At 40.0% G+C, this 23,316-nt stretch overlaps 1 protein-coding gene across 1 annotated transcript; it reads left to right on the forward strand.

Moving 5' to 3' along the window:
• The first annotated feature begins 436 nt into the window (after positions 1–436).
• Positions 437–22,661, forward strand: LOC135464584 (peroxisome proliferator-activated receptor gamma-like). Its single transcript, XM_064742022.1, has 7 exons — positions 437–674; positions 13,702–13,796; positions 16,574–16,683; positions 17,510–17,654; positions 18,969–19,165; positions 19,817–20,192; positions 20,914–22,661. The coding sequence occupies exons 2-7, from the start codon at positions 13,742–13,744 to the stop codon at positions 21,213–21,215; spliced, it is 1,185 nt and encodes a 394-aa protein (XP_064598092.1). The 5' UTR covers positions 437–674; positions 13,702–13,741; the 3' UTR covers positions 21,216–22,661.
• Positions 22,662–23,316: the final 655 nt, after the last annotated feature.

Raw genomic sequence — 23,316 nt, forward strand, 5'->3', positions numbered from 1 at the left:
ACGTATACACATACTGAATTTTGAAATGGTGAAAGTTTATTAAGAAATGCGGGATGATGTGATTGAAAAGTGCAATGCAGAAATTCTTGGCTAGAAATAGAGCCCAGTGACCTGAAGGCAAAATAGGGTGAATGACCGCCGTACGTTGACCTGGTTTATTCCACAAGTACGTTGTGTACGTGGGGTTCCATATGAAGGGTCTGCGGATGCTGGGTTACATATTAAAAGCACGAGAAAAGACGACGAATGAACAAATACTGATAAGTACGGTTACTTTATGTTGTAATAAACGTTTGGATGATAGTTTTGACATCTAAATTGAGATGCATTGTAATTACTCCACAATTTTGTTTTATGCACTACACGTCAGACGCCCCATTCTCGACAACCCTGATTTGGGGAACTTAAAGGTAACCTGTAAGGTTGGTGTACAGAGTGTTTACGTCTGTAGTTTCAGTGAACGCCAGAAATCATGGGCATTTCAAGGTGGACACATGACGAACAGAAACAGGCCTGTTAACTAGAACTAATTTTGTCGTTTTTAACAATTAGTTATAACGACGTCGCAAGTTATTGGACATCATCGGCCGGCTAAAGCAAGCGTGCAGTATACGTGTACAGGTACTCGTGGTCATTGATTCACGCAAAAGTGATTTGCAGGCATATTTCTACAGGTAAGCAACCGTCTGCGATATATTTTCATTTAGACGATATAATCTAGTAAACCTTGAAAACGGCCCATGCATTACAAACGTTTTGTCTGTCTGCTTTTCCCATCATAATATTCTCGTGATCGTTTTTGACGTGTCATATAGACCAACCATACCATTATGACTATAGCATTATGACCAAATATATATATATATATATATATATATATATATATATATATATATATATATATATATATGCTGTGTTTTAGATTCCGTCTGGCATGTTTATAATACGTACAGCGTTGGGTTTAGACTTTGCTGATTTTGCTCTGGCTGACTTGAAAATCTTGCAAATTAAACTGAACGTTCCGGTTGAGGGATTCTGATAACATTAATCAAGTTTGCCAGATTCCAGCCTTGAAGGGGACTTCATCTAAGGCATGTGTACATACCAACAATGACAGGATATGTCCACAGAAACTGCCCATTTTTGAGAAATTCAAGAATTACAAAGAAAGTCATTATTGATTTATATAGAAGTACATATATAGAAACATATACTTCTAAGCATAAATATTTTTTCTGGTGTGGTCAAGATGTGTAAAAAAATGATGGGATTCCTTCTGCAGTTTCGAACTTTACCTCTTTATCATATGCTTGGAGAATTTAATTTAGCTCAATATGCAGATAAACCCAAATAAGCTAGTCCACCATTTAGGATGGTCTGAGCCTTTGTCCAGCCAGTAGCATTGGAATGAATGATTATGGTTTAACGCCACATCGGCAGTATTTCGGCCATATCGTGGCGACCAGTAGCATTGGAAACATAAGTCCAGAGATGTTCAGTGTGCTCTGTAATTATTTCAGGTATTACTCTACTTCGCAGCAAACCCCTGAGTTGGTAAAATATGTTCACTATTTACTATTTTGGGGTGGGTTTTTCAAACATTATCCCTATTGAATGGGGATGCTAGCCGTGTTGCATTGAAGTCGGGATTGAGGTGCAGAAAAGCATCCCTTCTTTCATATCGTTCGACTCTTTTATAGTTTTTCGGCTTTATGTGTCAAACGAAATTTGGAAAATGTATGTAGATGTAGTAAAACCCGTGAACCTGTCATAGTTCATTTATGCCTCAAACGAAAAGTCCGTATCAGTAAAAAAGATTTTGGTAGATGTATGGCTGCCAGAGTATATGGTTTGAATAGTGACTTATTAAGATTCATATTTCAGGCCGTTTTAATAATATTCACCTTCTATAATGGCAGACTGTGGGAGTCTGACTAAGATGTAGCAGGATCGTCACCAATCTTCCCTGACTTTTTGCAGCTCTGAGTCAGGGAGGTTGTGACGTAGCTCGTGAAGGCTGGTGCCTCTCTCCATACACCCTGGTTAATTCCACCCCCTCTCCCCAACCACCTTTCCCGGTAAACTTTAACTCCGTCGTATAAAAGTGTTAAAAAAAAAAGCTTGAGAAATAGTACGCGAAATCTCCAAAGTTCAATCATTCGGTAACATAATATCCAAAGTCAAATCCCCGAATACCAGTTTCATTAATAAAATTAGCGTCACACTTTCTAAAAGATATATGTAACTGGGATGGAAGAGAGTTACCTGGAAATAGAAATAGTCAGCAGTGTTCAGTGATGTCGTAAAGACATATTGAAAGACAAATTTCCATTAATTAGTACTGACTAGTTTATTGGGCGTTTGAATCTGTGACGTAATAACTATCACAGATTGACTTAAATCTACTAGTACTTCAGTAGCATTTTTAGAGAAGTAAAGTTACTTGTAAATAGCGCCCAAAAAAAAATGGAAGAGTTTTATATTAACAACTGACCAACCACATATTTTGATAAAAAGTTTACATTTAGCTTTTTCTGTACGCAGTTTTGTCGGGCTGTTTTATGAGTACATTTAAAATATTCTTATTAATAGTTAATCTGTTACGAATAATGATTAAAGCTTCTAGTCTCAAACTTATTTTCGATGAATGAATGCATGGAAGGAGAGCTGAACATCGATTGGCCCAGTTCTAAAGTATTTGACTGCCACGTAAGACGCGTTGTCATTGGCTACATTAGCAGGCTGTTATTGGACAGTGTGCAGTTGTCGTGTACTTCTTGTCTTTATAAATGAACAGACGCAGAGGTCATTGCCGAGATGTCTTCCTCTGACGTGTTGGTTATAGGTACAGGGATTCTTGCAGGAATCCAAAGGGGAAGAAGAACGCAGCTATATCTACTGATTCTGTGAGAGAAACACTGCGAATGTCTTAAAGCTATGGTCTAAACCAAACAGCAAAATACACTCTGACATTTTGCAAGTTGTTGAATGGCATCCATAGCCATTCATAATAGCTTCGAACCAGGCTGCAGTGAACTTTTTGTTTCTGTTTTCTTTAAAAAAAATCGCTCAGGGAGTGTAAAATATTAAATGCATGTTTTTGACGAAGCCAGATGCAAAGGTTCCAGGATTTGCATGCTACACTTGCGACTTTCCTTCTTTGTGCCTGCATGATTCCACTTAAACAGAGGCTAGGGACTTTATATATTTTATTTTATTTATTTATTTATTTGTGTTTTACGCCGTACTTAAGAATATTGCCCTTATACGACGGTGGTCAGCATTATATAGTGGCAGGAAATTGGACAGAGCCCGGCGAAAACCCACAACCATCCGCAGGTTGCTGAAATGCCGACTGTATATACGCACCGGGCGTGTGGAATAATAATTGCTACGTTGTAAAATATAAATATGTACTGTTTCAACCAAAGCACAGCAGCATGATTAGCCTATAGTTCGATTAACGAGGACTTATCCATCATGCTACACGGCATGAATATTGATTAAAGGAGAAAAAACTATAAAAATGATGCCAAAATCAAGAGAAAAATCGTGAAATCTTATTTGTAAATATGAACACATTTGTTGGCTGAAATGACCAAATTCAAGAGCAAATATTATCACATCCTTATTTATAACATTGTTGCACAAAGACAATATATACCAAGATGTGGTCCCAAATACCAACCAAACAAATATTATTTTCAAATGTCTTTTTCTCTTCAAAGAAAAGTCGAAAAAAAAATAGAAGACCATATTTACAACTAACTTTTCTCACTTTTTCAGCTGATGTTTATGAAATTTTTATGTTTTCTCAACCTTTAAAGTTACGCCTCTAGCTCCATAACGTGCCTTGTATCTTTTCGACATTATAGAGAACTGGTAGCTGCTTCTGATTGTATGATCACATTTCTAACTTTGTACACTTTCTTAGTTTTTTAAGTGGTGATCGTTGATTTGGAAATTTATGTTCGGATTATTAATCTGGAATGCCTACTGCGATTGACAGTTGTTCCTTGAAACGTTACTTTTTTACGCTTATAAATAAGTTTTCAGTATACGTTTTAGTTTCTCCTTTTGGGCTGGCGAGTATTTCATCACACACCAATTCAGGCTTTGTCTCTGTTTATTTATTGGTTAGTGTTTGGCGTCATGCTCAAGACTTTTATCGTTTTTACGACTGTGATCAGTGTTTGTATGCGCCACCTAGCTGTTCAGGTCTGTATCGACTGCGGTCAGAACACTGAGAACAAAATAAAACACAACAATAGACTAAATGTACATGTGTGCATGGATATAATCTGTGCGTCGAAAAAGACATTCATACCAGTACGGATGTTCCAGGTCAATAATCGCAAGGCCAATTCCCCAAAACAACATATGACACAAATCACTTAAGAAAGTATATAATGTAAGAAAATAGGACGGAACCATGCGAAGAGAAGCAGTCAACAGTTTTCAGTGATGTGGGAAAATACATAAGGTGTGTCCTAGACGACAAGGCGAAATCTGTATACAAATCGTGTACCATGCTAGAATGTCAATTGTCGACAGCAAAATAATTATCTCAATTGCGCTTTGATAGCAACTGTTCATATACCCAACGCGGCGATCTAATTCAACACGATGGATATACAAATATATGGTATCCCTCATAAAGTTTTAAAAAGCGTGCTGTTTTATTTTTGTGACGTTGCACAACCGTGATAGCGCAATTCAAAGTGAACTAAATCGGGAACTGATCAAATCGAAAGCGCCACATTGTTTTCAGTTTTTACATGAGTATATTCGGATTATTTAAGATGGCACATTCCATAGTCTCGTAAGAATTCCAGATTTAAAAAGTTGATTTATTGAGTTACCAAACACTCCAGAAAATAATTGCTAATTACCGTTTAGGACTGTTTCCACTTCTCCTCAGTCTTATACTTATATAGAACCTTCACCTCCCCCCCTCCCCTTAAGCTCTTTGGTCCCAAGCTGTGTATATGATCTATTCGTAATCCTTGCCCAAGCGATAACGTTTTGTGCACAAGTTCGTAACGTGTCATTCGTGTATATTATAGGGGAAAACCGGTAAATATTGGACTTGAACCCGAGTCGCCATTAAAGGTATACGCCTTTACATTTTAAGGCTGTGATAAGCTGGGATAGTCGTTAATTTCCCCCGGGCTTTGCCTAGTTTCCTCCCACCATAATGCTGGCCGAAGTCGTATAAGTGAAATATTCTTGAGTTTGACGTAAAACACCAATCAGTTAAAAAAATGTAATAATCTGAATAACAAAATATGTTCGTCACGCCCGCCCCTTGTGTGAACTGATGTCAGGTCTGAAATTTAGAGTGGAAAAAACGATGACATGAGTTAACCCCAGATACAAAAACTGATACGCATGGTCTATCTCAAAGAAAGGCGATAATTTAATTGGTCGTCTGTTATGTAGTGAGCCTCATCAGCATCTACATGTATGTAGCTACACTTCGAATTAAGCACACGACCTACATAAACCCGTTTTTATCAGTGGTATAGGTGTGACAGTTTTTGACACACACTGCATCATCATGACAACGAAGGCGAATAAACAACGAAAACAATGAAGCAATACGTTTAGATTTGCATAAGAGATCAGCCCCAACATTTGTCTACGCGACAAGCAAGCCTAATCCAGCTAGTTTAATAGGGTGTAATGAGAAGTAATACTATATTCTAACTGGATTTTCGGTTGTTTGGATAGATTTTAATTTAAAAGGATTTAAAATAATTACGTTCATTGACGACATTGTACAAAGAAGAAGCTTTTGGGTGTTTAGGTGTTTGATGTACACCTTTCGTATAGTATATGCAGGACCATATCTATCTATATCGCTTTGGTTCTTGAAAACGCTTGGGCTCCCAAACTGTTTGCCGCCCAAACCAAACAAGCTGTATTAAAACTGACAAGTAAATTAAACAAAAATATGATGGATTGCCAATAAAAACTTAAATTTTCGTTCGTTCACAGACTTAAAGGCTCTTAGATGGCATCGTTTTGAGTAGCAGGTTTTAATTTTGGGAATATCTTAACATGGAAGAGATTCTGGTGGAAGAAGAACAAAGGCAAGGCTTAACAGGAGAGTTGTGATTCTTAAGCCGTAGTGCATACGACCTCCTTATCCGCAACGCCCTGCGTAACTTTCCTACTGTGCTTACTCCGCTTTGTGCTGATATTTTTTAAATCTTTTTTTTTCTTGATCTGTTATTAATATTTTACTTCTGGATGTTAATTTCTGTATTGAAACCTCGTTCACGAAGACATAGTTATACACCCATACTCTTGTTTTGATATGTTCATTCTTTGCTACTAGGGCACATGTTTCTAGGACAACATATCGCACGTTGAGCAGATGTATATCCCATCGATATTTGACCGATATTAAACAATGTTAAATATGGATTACTGGACTTAAAAATAGATTTCCGGGAAAATGTCATGTCACTTTAACAAGCCTTTGTCTCTTGAACATTTTGTAACCTGCTTTATATATGCAACAAGATATGACGTCATCCTCTTTGAAAATGATGGCCATGTCCGAGCACGTGTAACGTTAAGTGCAAGTATCTACCATGTCGACCGGTATTGTAGGTATTACGTCACCATGGTAGCTACGTTGACGTAGCGCTGTGTGGACTCTGTGAAACGGCTGGCTTTCACTTCTTGTGTAACCCGAATACAATCAGACACGAGTAGGTTGACGACCATTGTGAGGCTGCTTACGGTTTATAGACTTGAAAACAACTTAGCTTCCGGTTCACCGCTACCAGGAGGTTTGTGTCCCAAATATCTACACGGTTCGCTCCATCTGTATTATTCCCACAGGTGGAAACTTGCAGATTGTTTCGCTTTCACTGCATCTGAATGCATCGTGTCAATGTAGGCCGTACTCAGAAATATTTCACTTATACGACGGCGGCCTGCATCATGGTGGCAGGAAAGTGGGTACAGCCTTGGAGGAAGCCACGGCCATCCGCGGAATAGACTTTGTCAGATGGATACTATAACCTTAGATCAATTTGGTGACGTGGTCTAATCCATTTTATTGAGTTCTTTCTTTGGCTCTGCTCGGGGTCTTTAGTCATTAACATAACGATCGAAAAATAAGTAAAATATTATGAAAGAAAAGTATGACCGAAAACATCTGTCAGTTAACGGTCCCAACTCAGGTGACCAGTGCTCACACTCGAGCCAGGGTGCCAACTTCGGTCGGTGCGTAAAAGCAGAAAAGTTTGCCATCGCAGATCAATGCCTAAATACAGGTCAATGCACACGCGCATGTCAAAGAGCAAACACAGGTCTATTATCAAACACAGGCCATTTTCCAGCTGACATCCAAACCCAAGTCAGTGCTCGAAAGCAACAGGCGCACAAACACAGGTTAATGGGTAAGTCAAAGCGCAAACGCAACGGGAGTTCACACAAGTCAGTGGACTTGCGTAAGCGGGAACCAGCGCAAGCGCATTTCCATTCACGGACTGTTTTCGGATAAGAGTACATACACATGATTCCTTTACCCCTTGTTCTCCTGGGACCCGCATTTATCATGGCCAGACAGCCTTTCAGTATATGTTGTTATGTACCGGCCCCGATAGTACAGCTGGTCAAGCGTCCGCTTCGGGAGCGGTAGATCCAGGACCAATCCTGGGTCGAGTCACACCTAAGACTTTAAAAGAGATAACTGTAACTTCCTCGCTTGGCGTTCAGCATGAAGAGGATAGTGTAACGACTGGTTGACCTGTATAAGTATAATGGCTCGGGCCTGGCGCCTTACTTTCCTTCGGTAACTCGTCTCAGTGAAACAGCACTAGATAAAAGAGCGGTGGAAATCCGTCCTGCAACAAGGAGGCACATTACATACACTCTAAGGAGTCCTTCGTCGTCATATGACTGAAAAATTGTTGAGTACGACGTTAAACACCAAGCACTCACTCACTCTTTATTTATTTCTTGTTTACCCCCATAAAGAATTTTGTTAACTTATGCAATGGCGATCAATTTCATGGTTGGAGGAAACCCGGGTAAAGTGAGGAACTTTTCCTCGAGTGACGTCATAGGGTACGTGACAAGATATTATAAAACTGAGAACACGATTTTAAGGAAAATGAAAGAAAACTAGAAAAAAAAAATAATTATTTTTGAGGAATATTATAGATTCCTTAATAACCCTCTATTTTATGCATATTTTCGCTCAGTGGTCGGAAATGTTCGGAAATGACGTCATCATTCTGCGAACGCGGGACCAGCTTAGATCTCCAAATTTGGAATTGCCTGTACCCGTAGTTGTTATGACAGCTATTACCATTGAGATCATCAGAGTAGACCGCTTAATTTCCGGAGTGACCGCCAGGGCCTTAGGAAAACTGTAGTTTTAAGCCATTTTACACAACAAGGAGAAAGTTGAAAACTTTTGTTTGTATTTTTGTATACTCGGCCATGTGATGTATTTCATAAGTACAGCCCAAGCGTTTGGTGTGTCCCTTTTATAAGGAAAAAAAACAAAAACGTAACGTTGGTGTAAAATGTATGAATTCTGTGTCCTAATCCACATTTAATAATTCTCACCTTGTTGGAATGCCATTTTTGAAACATAATGTTCTCCTTTGTGTTTCGTATGAGAAATATCTATTGTTTGTACGGCGCATTCTGTACTAGTGAGAAATAATGCGACACAAAGACACTTTTTACAACATGATTCTATATTACCATTAATATAGGATCATGATGTGCAAAGTGTTTTTGTTGCATTATTTTTCGCTGGTTTATTGAAGTCTCTCCATACCCACATCTATTCTGCAATAGCCGTAGTAAATCCTGACCCTTCGCTGTGTATCAAATATTAGACAAAACACCGAAGCAGCGAAAGCTAGATTCGAACCTCGAACCTGCAATGTTTTTCGAACGAAACGATGCAAAGCTTTGGCCGACTGAGCCACTGAAGGTGATGTTACATATTATATTTGTCTATATAGTGCGTTCGTTGTCGTCGCCAATGGGTTCACCAGGTTCTTGTTTTTGGCCTTGAGGAGGAACTGTGCCCCATTTATTTGAGACCTGGCTGGGAAAAATCGGCTTCCCATTATTGTTGTTTCTATACCCATATGATATATAGTCTCGAGGAGGTATGTGATAGAGCTGGTCGCCTGAATTGCCCTGGTATTGCATAACATATTGTTAAGCCAGGTGCATGAAGCCTGATATAAGCTGATATACACATACCGAGGTCTGACGCACTGAAAAAGAAAGGCTGATGAAGTGTCGTGTAATAGGTGTGCATGCAGGTTGTAAAGGGCGTGCTGACCCAGAGATAACTATGGCGCGGCTATTCCATCTTTCTAGCGAAATTACATAGAGCAAAGTCAATACTGATTAACACATGCGTACAATTTCAGTCTGCTGAAAATGGAACACAAGTGCAACGTCTCTGCGGAAATAGGACGCCATCTTGAAAAGGCTCACGTGATTGTTATTGCCACCAATTAACGAAATAACCGAGATGATGTTGTTTGTAATTCACAAGTAACTGTTCACCAAAAGTTTGTTTCACTGACGGTACAGGATCTCAAATAAATTAGACTCAGTTAAAATGGATGTAATAGTAAAATAGGTTATAATAATAAACTGTTTATCACTGGCAGAATGAACACGGCCTGCTGTAGAGGTTGGGTTAGGTGGAAAACAAACAGCATTGGTGTGTAGATCAAAAGCCTTATTCTACGAATAGTGCATTGTGTACAGCTGTAGCTCGGCATGCATGGGTACTTAGGACTTATCTCAATTCATCCCGACTCCTGTGTCGGGTGCTAAGCTTTCATCCGCGATAAAATTTATTTATTTTTGCATTTGAGTGGTATTTAACGACGTGCTCAAGAATTTTCCACGTATAAGATAGCCGTCATGTGCATGGTACTGGGTTTGAAATCGTTTGCGTGCATATACGTCTGATGACAGCAACGACCTTGCCATTCAGCCTTTGTTAAAATATGGAAAACAAGAGCAAATGTTTTTAAAGATCTACTATGTCTGGCTCACTTAGCGCAATATATTGTTTGTGGTCACACGAACCAACTCGGTGGAGCACTTTGTACTCCCGACGGCACAATCGCCATTGTGTAAGGAACCGTGTCCAAATCCATCAAGCATAAAATCCATAATTTAATCATTTCAAAATACTTAATCCGGTATTTTTTTAACCTGTCTAACTGTGGTTATGATAGAGAACTATCTCTCGGTGCCGATTAGCTATGTAGCTATGTACCTGTTTTGTTTCATAAACTGACCCTTCCCTTGCTGGATTCAGTATACTACTGCTGGGCACCAAATAATTTGCTTGTCCGTAGTCACAGCCGTCACAACTATCAATTCCAGGCTGTTGCTCCCATGTGTCATCACGAGTGTGTCAAACACACACAAGCATGAAACTATAGTGCAAAACTGGATAAATTCCAACTCCAACTGCCATGTTTGGAGGCATACTCCTCACAGCCCATGCAAGGGAGATAACTACTGACACGTCGGACATAGTTTGAACTTGTTTAGTCTTTTTTTCAATTGTGTTTAATTTATTTGAGAAATGTTTTTAGTGATCAGTGTTGATAATGGTTCCCGCTAGGTCATTACTGGTGAGACTGATCCTAAACCAGTAACCAGAATGCGTGTTAAGAGGACTAACTTGCCTAATAGTGGCAGTAGTAATTGCGTACATGATTCCTCTCACTGTGAGGAGTATGCATTCAAAGATGGCGGTTGGAGTTGGAATTTTACAACAGTAGTTTCTTGCTTTTGTGGGTTTACTAGTGATGACATATTAGAACACCTACCTGGAATTAATAGCTGAGACGACTGTGACTACGGATTGAGAATTAATTTGGTGTCTCAACAGTAGTATATTAAAGCCAGGAGGGGAATTACAGAGGTGTTCAGGGTAAGCTTTGACAAGACAGGGCTGTGATGATATACGGAATCACATCTCTACAGAGTTATACGCAGATATACTTTTTGAATTGGGAGTATAAAGAAAACCCATGCCATCAACATAATATTTTCCTTGTACACGTTCAGAGGGCTTGTACATTTCGCCTTTAAGAACGAAAAAGGTATAATTTCTATGGCCTATAGCCATTCATGTAGGCCTATAAGTATTCATTTATATTTATATTACAACTTGACACCGTTGTGTCATGGTCTGTCAACAACCTGCGGATGGTTGTGGGTTTCTTCCGGGTTCTATCCGGTTTCCTCCCACCATAATGGTGGCCGCCGTAGTATAGTAGTAAGTGAAACAGTCTTCAGTATTGTCGTATTGGAGATGGGTCTTGCGATTATCGACTTGGAATTCCCGTTTATGGTCTACGAGTGGTGTGCGAATGTCAGACTTGGCGCTGTCATCCATAAATTCAGATGTGTCTTAGTTTGTTCATTTTTCATTGGGAGCAGAGGCACTCGTGATACTACCTACTTCACTATACCTGCTGACGTCATGGGACTGTCACATTTTATCTGCATGAATTGTATATGTGAACTTTAGCGCCGAAATAGGTCTTTGCCGATCATTGGACTTCCGAGAAATCCTTTATCCGGTTTGAATGAGACGCACAAATGGAATGTTCAATAGCAAATTAGTTGTTGCGAAATGTCAAGGCCGAATTTCCTTCATACGTCACCTCCGTGTAGCTAAGTCGGTCTGACCGTGATTTTAAGGTGTGCAGTACCCGGTTGTTTTTGTGTCTGTCTGTGATACATGATATTGACACGTATGTCAGAGAAGTATACCTTCCTGCGGACTAAAGCTGTAGCTTCTGTTGTGAGCGAACAGTTCACATTCAGGTAAGCCAAGCAAGGCGGAGGTTTCTTTTTTTAGAATACATGTAGCATTTTTTGTGTGTCACTTCTATAGCTAATTCAGAAGCCTGCGTGGAAAAAGATATAGGGCCATTTTTTTAAAAATTTTATGTCGGATTGAAAAACTGAGTGTACTGTTACGATGACACTTACTCCGGTAGTGTTTTGTAGCCGTATGAAAACTATTGACTGTGTGACAGGACTGGGTATGCGCTTAATTCAGAACCAATAGGGTTTTTTGTATACATGTATGTTAATATTTCACCGTAAGCTATGTAATGTAAGACGTAAAAACTGAAAAGGTTTTTTTTTTTAACAACCCATTCAAGTCGCAACTCATTTTCTGGAACAATATTTTGGATCATATCGCAGGAGAGAACTTGTAACGAGCATAGATCAATTGCATTTTCAGTACGTACGGCTGACACATCTAGTACTTTGGGGAAAAAAAGCGAACAGGCCCCAACACGCAACGATAATAACATCAGGGTTTATTTAGTAAAACACTTCTAAACAGGCCCTAGAACTCGTGCGACTATTACTTTTTTCTTTGCTCTCTTTTGGGGGTGAGTTTTAACTTATGTCAAAGTTTGATTTTTGGGGGGCTAGGAATACGTTTTTTCCCCCTCAGAACCAAACAGATGTGTAAGACTTAGAGCTCAGCGTAAAAGCAGGACCCAATTGTTCAAAAGTGTACTAGATTTATGCCCGGTATTATCTTTAGGCTAAACTAAAATCACATTTGTTATGTGTTTAGCCAAGACTGGTTTTATTTATTTATTTATTTGATTGTCATTTTACGCCGTACTTAAGAATATTTCACTTATACGACGGCGGCCAGCATTATGGTGGGAGGGAACCGGGCAGAGCCCGGGGGAAACCCACGACCATCCGCAGGTTGCTGGAAGACCTTCTCACTGACGGCCGAGATTGGTTTTCAGATTTAAGCCTGCCTTAACTTGTAATGCACTTTTAAACAATCCCAGTGTGATGAATGGCAAATAGTCACACGTAACCAGTTAAGTTCGACCTCTTGTCACTTCACCTCAGTTAAGGTTTAACCGGAAAAAATAGTAAAGAAAAAATGTGACGTGACTTGCAATTTTTTTAGACGCCACAGGTCTAGAATTACTTAGAAGACCACCCAGTAATGTCGGCTGTCGTTGTGAAAGTGAAACATTCTACAGTACGGCGTAAAACATCAGTTAAATAAATAAGTAAACCAATAGGCCACCCATTGCTAGCTCGTTCCCTTGCGTCGGAACCCATCTATCGTTAACTCGTTCTGCTGTGGATAACCTGCTTACTCTTCGTTTATCGGCCTTCAGATCTACCAACAGCATCTCCGTTAAAGACTCCCTATTTTCTGACCTTCAGTGAAGGTTTACAGTAAATCCATTAAAACATGCAGGTACCCTTCCACCAGCCAGTGGCCCTCTCCTTTTGTGAGTTAAGGCCATGCATGCCAGTGGAACCATTTGTCTTGAGAGCAGTAAAGTGACAGCACATTTTGAAGTTTTTCTCTTCTTCTACGTTCTCCCCTCTACTCTGTCCATCGCCCCAAAGCAAGTTTGAACTTTGGGCAAGATTTTTCTCACGTCACCACCACATTAGAAAACTCATCTGGTTAAGAATTTAAACAGAAGATTGTTACCTAGAAATAGAAGTTCTCAGCAGTTTCCAGTGATATCGGAAAGACATACGTTTTTAGAAGCCTGCAACTTAAAAGAGTCGGAAATATCCATCTTAAGAGACATTAAAGGCCAATTAATATCTTGCGAGAACTGTAGGCATGCCTGCATGCTGACATGTTGCTGATTTCTCTTTCAGAATTTGCTTCCTGCTGTTTGATGACTAGTCATCTTTAGACATGGTGGTTACAGAGGTCATCCACATGGCAACAGCGGACTCTCCCCCTCCCAAAGGTATGTGGAAGGTATCGCGCTGGAGAGTTTGGGAACGTACACCTTATTTTGATTTATTTGATTGGTGTTTTACGCCGTACTCAAGAGTATTTCACTTATACGACGGCGGCCAGCATTATGGTGGGAGGAAACCTGGCAGAACCCGGGGGAAACTCACGACCATCCAGCAGAACAGGCATACCTTTCCATGTACGGCCGGAGAAAAAGTGAGCATGAACTGGACTTGAACTCACGGCGACCGCACGTAAATCTGATGCAGCGTATAGAATTAGGACTTCTGCATTGACCATTTTAAAATGTATCTGTCTCTCGGCGACCGTAAACAGTTCTGAAGTCCTGTCCTCGTCTTGCCTCCCTGTTTCTATGATGGCAAGAACCACCTTGCCTTTATATTTAAGCTAACTCGCTTTTGAAACAAAGAAGAAATTTTGCATAGTTCGATTGTTCAGTAGCCCGAAACTTTGCTAGTTAACTTCGCTGGTGTTTTGTTGTACTTTAATCCTTTCATAACATTTAACACGTAAGGGTGTAAGAAAATAGATGTAAGGACAGGACAGGTGTGCGGGGCAGTAAATTTGAACATACCAATTTTATCCTAATGTTATATCCTAAGATTTTTTTGTTTTTTGTTTTTTGATTGGTGTTTTACACCGTACTCAAGAATATTTCACTTATACGACGGCGGCCAGCATTATGGTGGGCGGAAACCGGGCACAGCCCGGAGGAAACCCACGACCATCCGCAGTTTGCTGGAAGACCTTCCCACATACGCCCGGAGAGGTAGCCAGCATGAGCTGGACTTGAACTTATAGCGACCGCATTGGTGAAAGGCTTCTGGGTCATTACGCTGCGCTAGCGCGCTAACCAACTGAGGCCCCTTATATCCTAAGAGAAAACAACAACAGAAAAGGAATTTCTTGATAGGAAATGGGTTGCTATGGTATTTTCAAGTAGTGTTTTGTGCCCTCTTGAAGATTTATAAGCGTCTTGGGTTTTGTTTGTACTGAAGCGAAGGAAGGGCAGAATATTGCTTCAAAAAAGTCGAAGAAGATCTTTAAGCAGTACCTCGCTGTGGGTAATGAAGCTATATCAGGTTGCAGGCGCATTAACACGTCATCCATTGGAAGATCTGCATAAAATTCTCAAACCTAATTGCTTTTTTTCTGCAATTACACGTACATATATACGTAGAGCTTCTACGTCTGGTGGAGGTACATTCTGTGAAGCGTAAAGGCTTTACTTTTTTGACTTATTGCCTAGCAACCCTCTGGATTATCATAGGTTATTTGTTAAGGCGGTAGATAAATAACTGGTGTCAGGGTTCACTGGGGGAAGTACGGTATATCATTGATGAGTGATGAGGGTCAGAAGAGCGTATTGCTGTTCTCAGACAGCATGTTTAACCTACTCTTTTGCCCTACATTTTATTCACCCCTTTTTAGAAATCATTTTTTGCTCGTCTGCAGCCATCAAAAGAAATAGGTTAACGAAAAATAGACCTGTTGTGACCCAGTCCACTGCTCCATTTCTACACCCAGCCGGTTGTTATCGACTGGATTGGGTTTGTTTGGCGTAGATAGATATTGATTAAAGAGAGGGGAAGTATTTCGGTGCAGACTGCGTGCTTGCCATGGGATCGAAGCCATTGACCTAACTGCTGCCTGTGGTGTGATGGAAGGTGGTCTTTTGTTTTCTGTAGAAAGATGACGTACTGACCGAGTTTTCGCCCAGTCGAGTGCATATTTGTTATCGGTTCATTGATCGGTTGAAATACTCCTAACGCTAATCATTCATCCATTTATTCGATTCGCTCAATGACACAATGCACATATAATTTACCGTCCAAATTTTCTCAACGCAAAGACAATATCTCATCTTCTTGAGCACATTGTCATCTGGTCAGACAGTAAGAGGACAAATTTCCATGGTCTTGAACACAAAGCTTTTCTTAACGCAACGAATGTTTCCCATTGTCTTGGGCACATGTAGCGTGTCAAACTTCGTGAAACTATAACGACAGTTCATCGTCTTGGGCACATATATTGTTCCAATTTAGTGAGACAATAAAATAATAGTTTGCCCATCGTCTTGGGCACAGAGATTGTCTTAATTTAGTGAGACAATAAAATGACTGTTTGCTCACCGTCTTGTGCGCATAGATTGTTCTAATTTAGTGAGACAATAGAATAAGTTTGCTAATCAGCTTGGATGCATGCCTTAATTTAGTGACACAATAAAATAACAGTTTGCCCATAGACGATGGGAAAGTCATTTTATTGTCTCAATAATTAAGACATGCCATGTGCCTATGATGATGGGCAAGCTGTTGAGAAAAAAGGACTGGGAGTTATTTACACTGCAACGCCGTACATCTACATCGCGTCGTGTCAATGAGTCGTAAGTAAGTAAAAATACAAGGGGATTTACATGAAATCTGTGACTGAGAAGGTTAGCACGCCAGCGCAGCGGAATGACCCAGGAGCCTCTCACCTTTGATTTCAAGCCCAGCTCATGCCAGCTTCCTCTCTGGCCGTACGTGGGAAGGTCTGTCAGCAACCTGCGGATGGTCATGGGTGTCTCCCGGGTTCTGTTCGGTTTCCTCCCACCATAATGCTGGCCGCCGTCGTATAAGTGCAATATTCTCGAATATAGCGTAAAACACCAATCAAATAAATCAACAAATAAATAAATAAATCTTCTTGTTTTATGTAACTGACGCAACTGATGTAATGTTGTAATCGATGGAATCAAGACAAGTGTTATTTTGTTTCATTCAGCATCGAAACTTCCGTATTCCGGAAGCGGAAATGGGCATATTCTATGCCGAGTGTGCGGTGACAGGGCATCTGGTTTCCATTACGGAGTGTTTGCTTGTGAGGGCTGTAAGGTATGTACGTTGTGAAACTGGAAGCAGTTTTGCCCATTATCACCCATGTCTTATTACCCAAATATACTTTTTAAAATATAAAAAAACTGGAAAAGGATTTCTAAAAACATTTGGTCTGAAGCATATCGAGACTTTCAATATGTTAACATTTGAAGGTTTTGTCAGGAAAGAAATTTGATGTATACAAAATAATAAATTCTAACCCTACCTTTACGTTATTTGTGGTTAAATATGTCACGAAACAGGCCTTGTGTTGTGCGTGATACAGTTTCCGGCGGTTTTGATGAGGCTTTCTTTCTTAAACATAACTTAACCTCATGTCGCGTCCCGTGAGTTTAGCGGAAAATCCAGTAGTGGAACTGTCAAAAAGTTCAACAACAACATGGCGTGAGTGAGTTCGGTTGACTTTCTGTCTTTCTATCACGACAATGTTAGCCACATGCGGCTGTTTACGTGTAGAATAGGTGGATGCCATCACAGGCGGGTCGTCGGGGTGGCAGTCAGAGTTCATTAGCGTATAATGTATATGTTGTTGTTGTATCCGAAAGGTTTTGTGTGTTACAGGACTCTCTCCTGGATAGCAGGTTAAGAGGAGATATGACGAGATTTTGCGCGACTGCAAGTCTCGTACTTTGGTAGATGCGATGGCTGTATCTGGTTTTCCGTATTCATTCAACTGTCCACTGTTATGATCTTCACCGGACAAAGAAACAAACAAATAAATAAAAAAAATAGTAAATGTATTTTCTGTCATGGTAGTCATGGTATTCTAATACATTTATACACATAGGTATCAACCAGTCTGCATCTCTTGTGTTTTTTTCAGGGATTTTTCCGGCGGTCTGTGAAGCAGAATATTATCTATAAACCATGCGACAATCCTAAAGGCTGTGTCATCATGCGAATCAGCAGAAATAGATGTCAGTATTGCCGCATGCAGAAGTGTCTCGCCGCCGGAATGTCACATGACTGTAAGTGCAGCCAACCATGGACATTGTTGTCTGATTGCGTTAACTGTGAGATAAATAGACATCGCCTGTGTGGGCTCGTGTCAAAGCAATTTGGGGCGCTGTAGGTTAAATCTGTTTGTGTATCGTGAATGTATTAGAATACAAATCTGCATATGCATTTATTTATTTATTTGATTTGTTTTTTACGCCGTACTCAAGAATATTTCACTTATACGACGGCGGCCAGCATTATGGTGGGAGGAAACCGGGCAGAACCCGGGGGAAACCCACGACCATCCGCAGGTTGCTGTCAGACCTTCCCACGTACGGTCGGAAAGGAAGCCAGCATGAGCTGGACAAACTCACAGCGACCGCATTGGTGAGAGACTCCTGGGTCATTACGCTGCGCTAGCGCGCTAACCAACTGAGCCATGGAGGCCCCCAATTGCTTATGTGGGATGTTACACCTGTGCCTATGCCAAAGACTATATAACGAAGTAAAAGTAGAGCAGCGAGGTCAGTTTGTTAGATGACAGATAACATAATGGCTTTGGTAGGCTTAAGTAAAAAATGTAATGATGTTAATTCCAGTATGCTTTACGTCATTAGTCTGTGTTGCTGTCACATTTAGTAAAAGAAAATTACATGAAATCAATGCCAAGGACAAGATCTCGGGGATTTACGGACTACCAGCAGAATTCAAGTTGATGCAGGTTGTCGTACTTGTCTTTCGATTGTTCGGACACCTGAAGAGTAGGTTCAAATCCAATATTTCGCACCGAATTTTGAAGACCAAACCTCCCCTCCCCTCCCCCCTCCCTCCACCCCACACCGAGCCTTTCTAGCGTCTGACAGCATGTAGGGGCGGACAGCGTCTGCTGTGGTAAACTTACTTGCGAACTGCCGTTTGTTTATTTTAGGGCTTTCGCTGTCTTCCATCCATACAACCGTAATCCGTTCAACCCACTATAAGGTTGTATAAGAGAAATAGTCTTGGCGCTCACACAGTCATCAACCGAATAAACCAATGAGGGCATCATCGCTTTGAACGGCTTAGTAGTATATTGATGCGCTCCAATGTTATTAACCGACGGGCAACCAGATTAAACCAAGCGGAAAACGGTGCATTTGTGCCAGGCTGATAATCCAAGACGCACGTTTCCTGGCTTTTTATAAACTGGCCGATTGTAAAGTTTAAGGACTTTATTGTGGCGGTAACAACGAAGTTACCTTAGGTTGCGTGTGACCGTTTGTCATCTACCCCACTGTCGTCGCTGCTGTGGTTTTACTCTCTATGCTGTACGTCTTTAATTATATTTTAACTTTCTCTTGTAGCTGTCAGACTGGGACGGTGTCCGAAGAAAGACAAGCCAGCAAAGTCAAACTTCATCCAACTGCCACAGAACCAGAACGGCTCCGTGGATATGGATCGACAAATCAGAATGGAGCAGCTAATACTAAATATTCATGATGCCTACAAACTGGCCAAAGCCAGCTATGAGAGAACGATTGATTCCTTGGTGTCACGTGAGGTAGACGACATTGTTTCTTTTGGTTAATTATGTATTAATTGACCCCTGTACCACTGAAACGGTGAGGTTCCGTGGAAATGCCGTCAGTCCTGTAGGCCGTAGACTAAAGTCAGAATGCGCTTTAACTGTTGTTAATATTTCTGAACTTAGATTTGCGCTTAAGCGCCTCGTTTTCATTTTTATCCTGAAGCTTTTAATATTAAGATAAAATCCTAAAGAATTATTTGCGTGGTGGGTGACCCAGGAACCTCTCACCAGTGCGATCGCTATGAGTTCAAGTCCGGCTCATGCTAGCTTCCCTTCAGGTCGTACGTGGGAAAGCTCGTCAGCAGCCTGCTTATGGTCGTGGATTTTCCCCGGGTTCTACCCGGATTCCCCAAACCATAATGCAGGGCGCCGTAGTATAAGTGAGTACGGCTTAAGACACCAGTCAAATAAATAAATAGAAAGTGAAATATTCTTGAGTACGGCGTTGATCGGTATTATAAGATATAACGATTTTTTGTTTTGCGATTGATCTATTAGTTTTTATGTAAAAAAATTGTTCTTTTAACTAATTTCACACATACAGTTTGTAGTGTTAACTATTAACGTCTGTTGGGGAAATAAAAAATACATAATTTTTATTTGTATTTTTCTTTTGCTTTCTAGCTTATGTTCCTATCTTCCGATCAGCAAATCTCCAGGTTGTATATGACGTACATGCCGGCCTGCGTCAAGCGTATCACGATCTTTGCGCGGGAAATCCCCCAGTTCTGTTGCTTGGATACGGAGGACCAGAGAGCTCTTATCAAAGGGGCGCTACTCGAGGTCGGCCCTATCCAGCACATGTGCTACCTGGATTTAGAAGAAACTGTTCTGAGGGACACGAAATTGATGTTTGTGATGAAAACGGACGAGACAGAATCTCGGGACCCTGTAGTACGCATGCTCCAGGAATACATACCGATTTACCGCGCCATTAAGAAGATGAACTTGACTGATGTTGAACTGTCTCTATTCCACGCCCTGTTGTTACTCTGTAGTGGTAAGTTCAAGGATTTTTGCTCGATTTCATAGTCCTGTTTGATTTACTTTTTAACTGGACATATTTTGGATCTATATGTTTTAAAATGGCGAATGTTTGAAAAGATTTATGTTAGAATACAAATGGATCAAGATTTGAACGTATGAGACCAAAGACCGCTGTTATATTAAGATTTGAAGTAAGGAAGTCGCTGTTTTGGCGTTCAAAGATAATAACATAACGCGGAGATTGAACCCATATCATCCGCTCCAAAGACGGACGCTCTGGAAGCTCGCCAGAAAGTTTTTCCGGTAAGTCTGGACTCTTCAACTAGGAAGTGTCGTTTATAGAAAACGTGGACAGGGAAATTGTACATTACCCTGTTTTCACTGATCGTTGGGCCTTGGTGACAAAAAGCGCGAAGGTCTGTGATTTTCCCAACGCACGCAGTCCATAATACTGATCGCCTTCGTATAAATGATCATTTCTTGAGTATGGCCTTTTACAATAATCAAATAAATTAATAAAATTTCTAGAAATGACGTCAGGATGAAAGTGTTATGAAACATTACTCACGTCTTTTGACTGGGGGTCACTTTCGCACATCAGGATTGTTTGGCATAGCATGGTTTCCTTTACGACAGCAAACCATCTGGCTTTGTTTTATATATGGCATTCTGGCTGAATATTAAAAAATTACATTTTGCCTTAACCAGTTCTGTTTTTCATTTTTGTCTTGCAGAACGAGAAGGTATAAAGCATACTCAGCCTTTAGAACAGCTCGAAGTGGAGTTGTCCACGGCCTTGAAGACACAGCTCCTTTTGAGTCACCCAGACGATCCGCAACTTTTTCCGCGGCTGATTTTTAAAGTGTCCGATCTGAGACTGATAACGACGAAATATCTGCTAACGGTAATGAACGCTAAATTAGAGGTGAGCAGTTGTGAAGAAAAAATGGACACTGATAATGAAGCTTGTCATCAGTCGCACTTAACAAATTTTGAATCAGTCGGTGAAATCAATAAGGAAAACATCAACAGTTGATAAAGTTTGGAACTCGTAGAATTCAGGACAAAGTAGAAAGAGTGTAAGCGCATGCTGGGACTTTACGTGGAGTAAGACTTGCAAGTTTTGTTGTTCTGAACAAAACGGAAAGGAAGTGCGGACATGACGGAGGTTAATCAGAGTACAGTTAAAAATATAGTGTGATCTGGTGTCGTCTGCTCATATCCCAAGATCAGGAATGATAGCTGCTCATGGCACATTCCTGACTGGCTTACCTGATTTATTCTATATGTTCGATGGTTGCTCAAAAAGGTGATGATCCAATCATGAATTTATAAAATTAAAGAAAATTTATATAAACTCTTTCATATTGTGATATGTAAATATCCGGTCTAAGTGGGCTAAAATATATTCGTTCTGGTGATGCTGATGAGTTGCTATGGTTGTAAATACTGGTAAATGTATTGCGCTTTTGTTCATTCGCCATTTCATTTGCAGATGTTTTATATTGCTGGTTGGACTTATTCTTGGAAATTGCTCTCTGTTAGAACTATGTCTGGGAAAGAGAGCTGCGTGGGTGTTGAACATTGCCCTACCAGGCGAATATATTTATCTAAGGAATTCTCATTTTGTGACGTGTCTATGTCATGATATAAATTTTCAGGACATGATCAGAGAAGGGGAGATAAGAAGGCATTCTGACATTTTTGCTCATTTTAAATTAAATGCTTATACGGACGCACATGACTCATATACTGATATTGTTATGATAATAATTATTAATACAGTGGTACATATTAAGTTATAATGATTATGTTTTCGTTATGGTATTATTGTTAGATTTTGTTTTCATCACGGGCTAACTTTGTTGTCGTCGTTGTTGTTGTTGCGCTGTATATTCGTGTCTTGTTGCTGAAGATAGCATGGGTAAAATGTAAAGGTCAAAGCATGTAGGTAAAATTTTTTTGCCATGATCCCATTGTGGTGCAAAAATGGGGTGAGTGTATGGTTTCTTGTTTTATATTTTCGGAAGTCTCAGTCCAAATACAGAACAAAGAAATCTGAATGGAAAGGAATTTTACAGCAAATGTCGATGATTTAAATACACAGAGGTAGAGAAAATTTTGCAAGAACCAAAACTTTTGAAAAAGATATTTTTGTAATTTTTGTGAAACATAAGTTGGAATTGACATATGGGTTTTGCATAGGTACTTATATGGTTCTCCAATCTGATCGCAAATTAAACAGATTTATTCTTTGCATCGTAAATGTTATTTTTTTCCCATGTCCTAAGTCTTAGGAAGACTTTGGCAACAGTCAGCAAAACGTCTTGACTCAATGATTCCCCCCACCACCAACCACCACCACCACTACAAAGGTACGTGTATTTACTATGACAAAGGCGTCTAAACATTTATAATCGTTGTAGGATACATTTTTACAAGGAATAATTTTAAAAATCTGACCTCCGTCAAAACAATTTCGCATAATGAAGGAGTTTATCATCTTTCTCACATACAGTGCATTATCTTCCTTGTTAACGTTGATATTTGTGTGGTTTAAGAAAATTGCTCAAGTCTAGATAAGTTGAAAAGCATAAATTGTATGTTATGAAGGTTTTAGTGCTATGATATGAAGTCTTCAGCATGGATACCTCAAGAAATATTCATATGGAAAGCCTTTAGGCGTACTTGTTATGCATAAATATACTAGGACATTTTCGAAAAAGGGCAACCATTTGTATTCCTTAGTTATAACAACCCGGTGTTAAATACCCCTTTCCCTCCAAGAGAAGTTTCCGTGTTGCAGCTTATGACGTTTGTAGGGTTCTAAGATAATTTAAACTATTTTGTAGTTAGTTTTAAGTTTCCTTCTTTTTCCCCCCCAGTATTGCTATTTTCTATTTCTGAGATCTACATAGTGCACGAAGAAGGCAGTTGCATGGTCCAGTTTCCCTGCAAATACATCATGTAAATGGTGCACATGGTGAGTAAGTTTGATCCAAAGTTCCTGTTCCAATAGGGCTAGTACTTAAATGCAAGTATAGACGGAGACGAAAGCTAAAGCGTATGTGATAAAAAGAAACACCGATGACAAAAACAAAAAATCCACACTAACAAATTAAGTCGACTTTTCTGTA

Source organism: Liolophura sinensis, chromosome 4, assembly GCF_032854445.1.
Source record: "Liolophura sinensis isolate JHLJ2023 chromosome 4, CUHK_Ljap_v2, whole genome shotgun sequence".
NCBI lineage: Eukaryota > Metazoa > Mollusca > Polyplacophora > Chitonida > Chitonidae > Liolophura > Liolophura sinensis.

Bases quoted from the DNA above. Each gene is read 5' to 3' on its own strand.
- LOC135464584 (XM_064742022.1), top strand. From the start codon at position 13,742: ATGGTGGTTACAGAGGTCATCCACATGGCAACAGCGGACTCTCCCCCT. The intron at 16,684-17,509 runs GTATGTACGTTG...TGTTTTTTTCAG, and splicing joins TTGCTTGTGAGGGCTGTAAG to GGATTTTTCCGGCGGTCTGT. The intron at 17,655-18,968 runs GTAAGTGCAGCC...TTTCTCTTGTAG, and splicing joins CGCCGGAATGTCACATGACT to CTGTCAGACTGGGACGGTGT.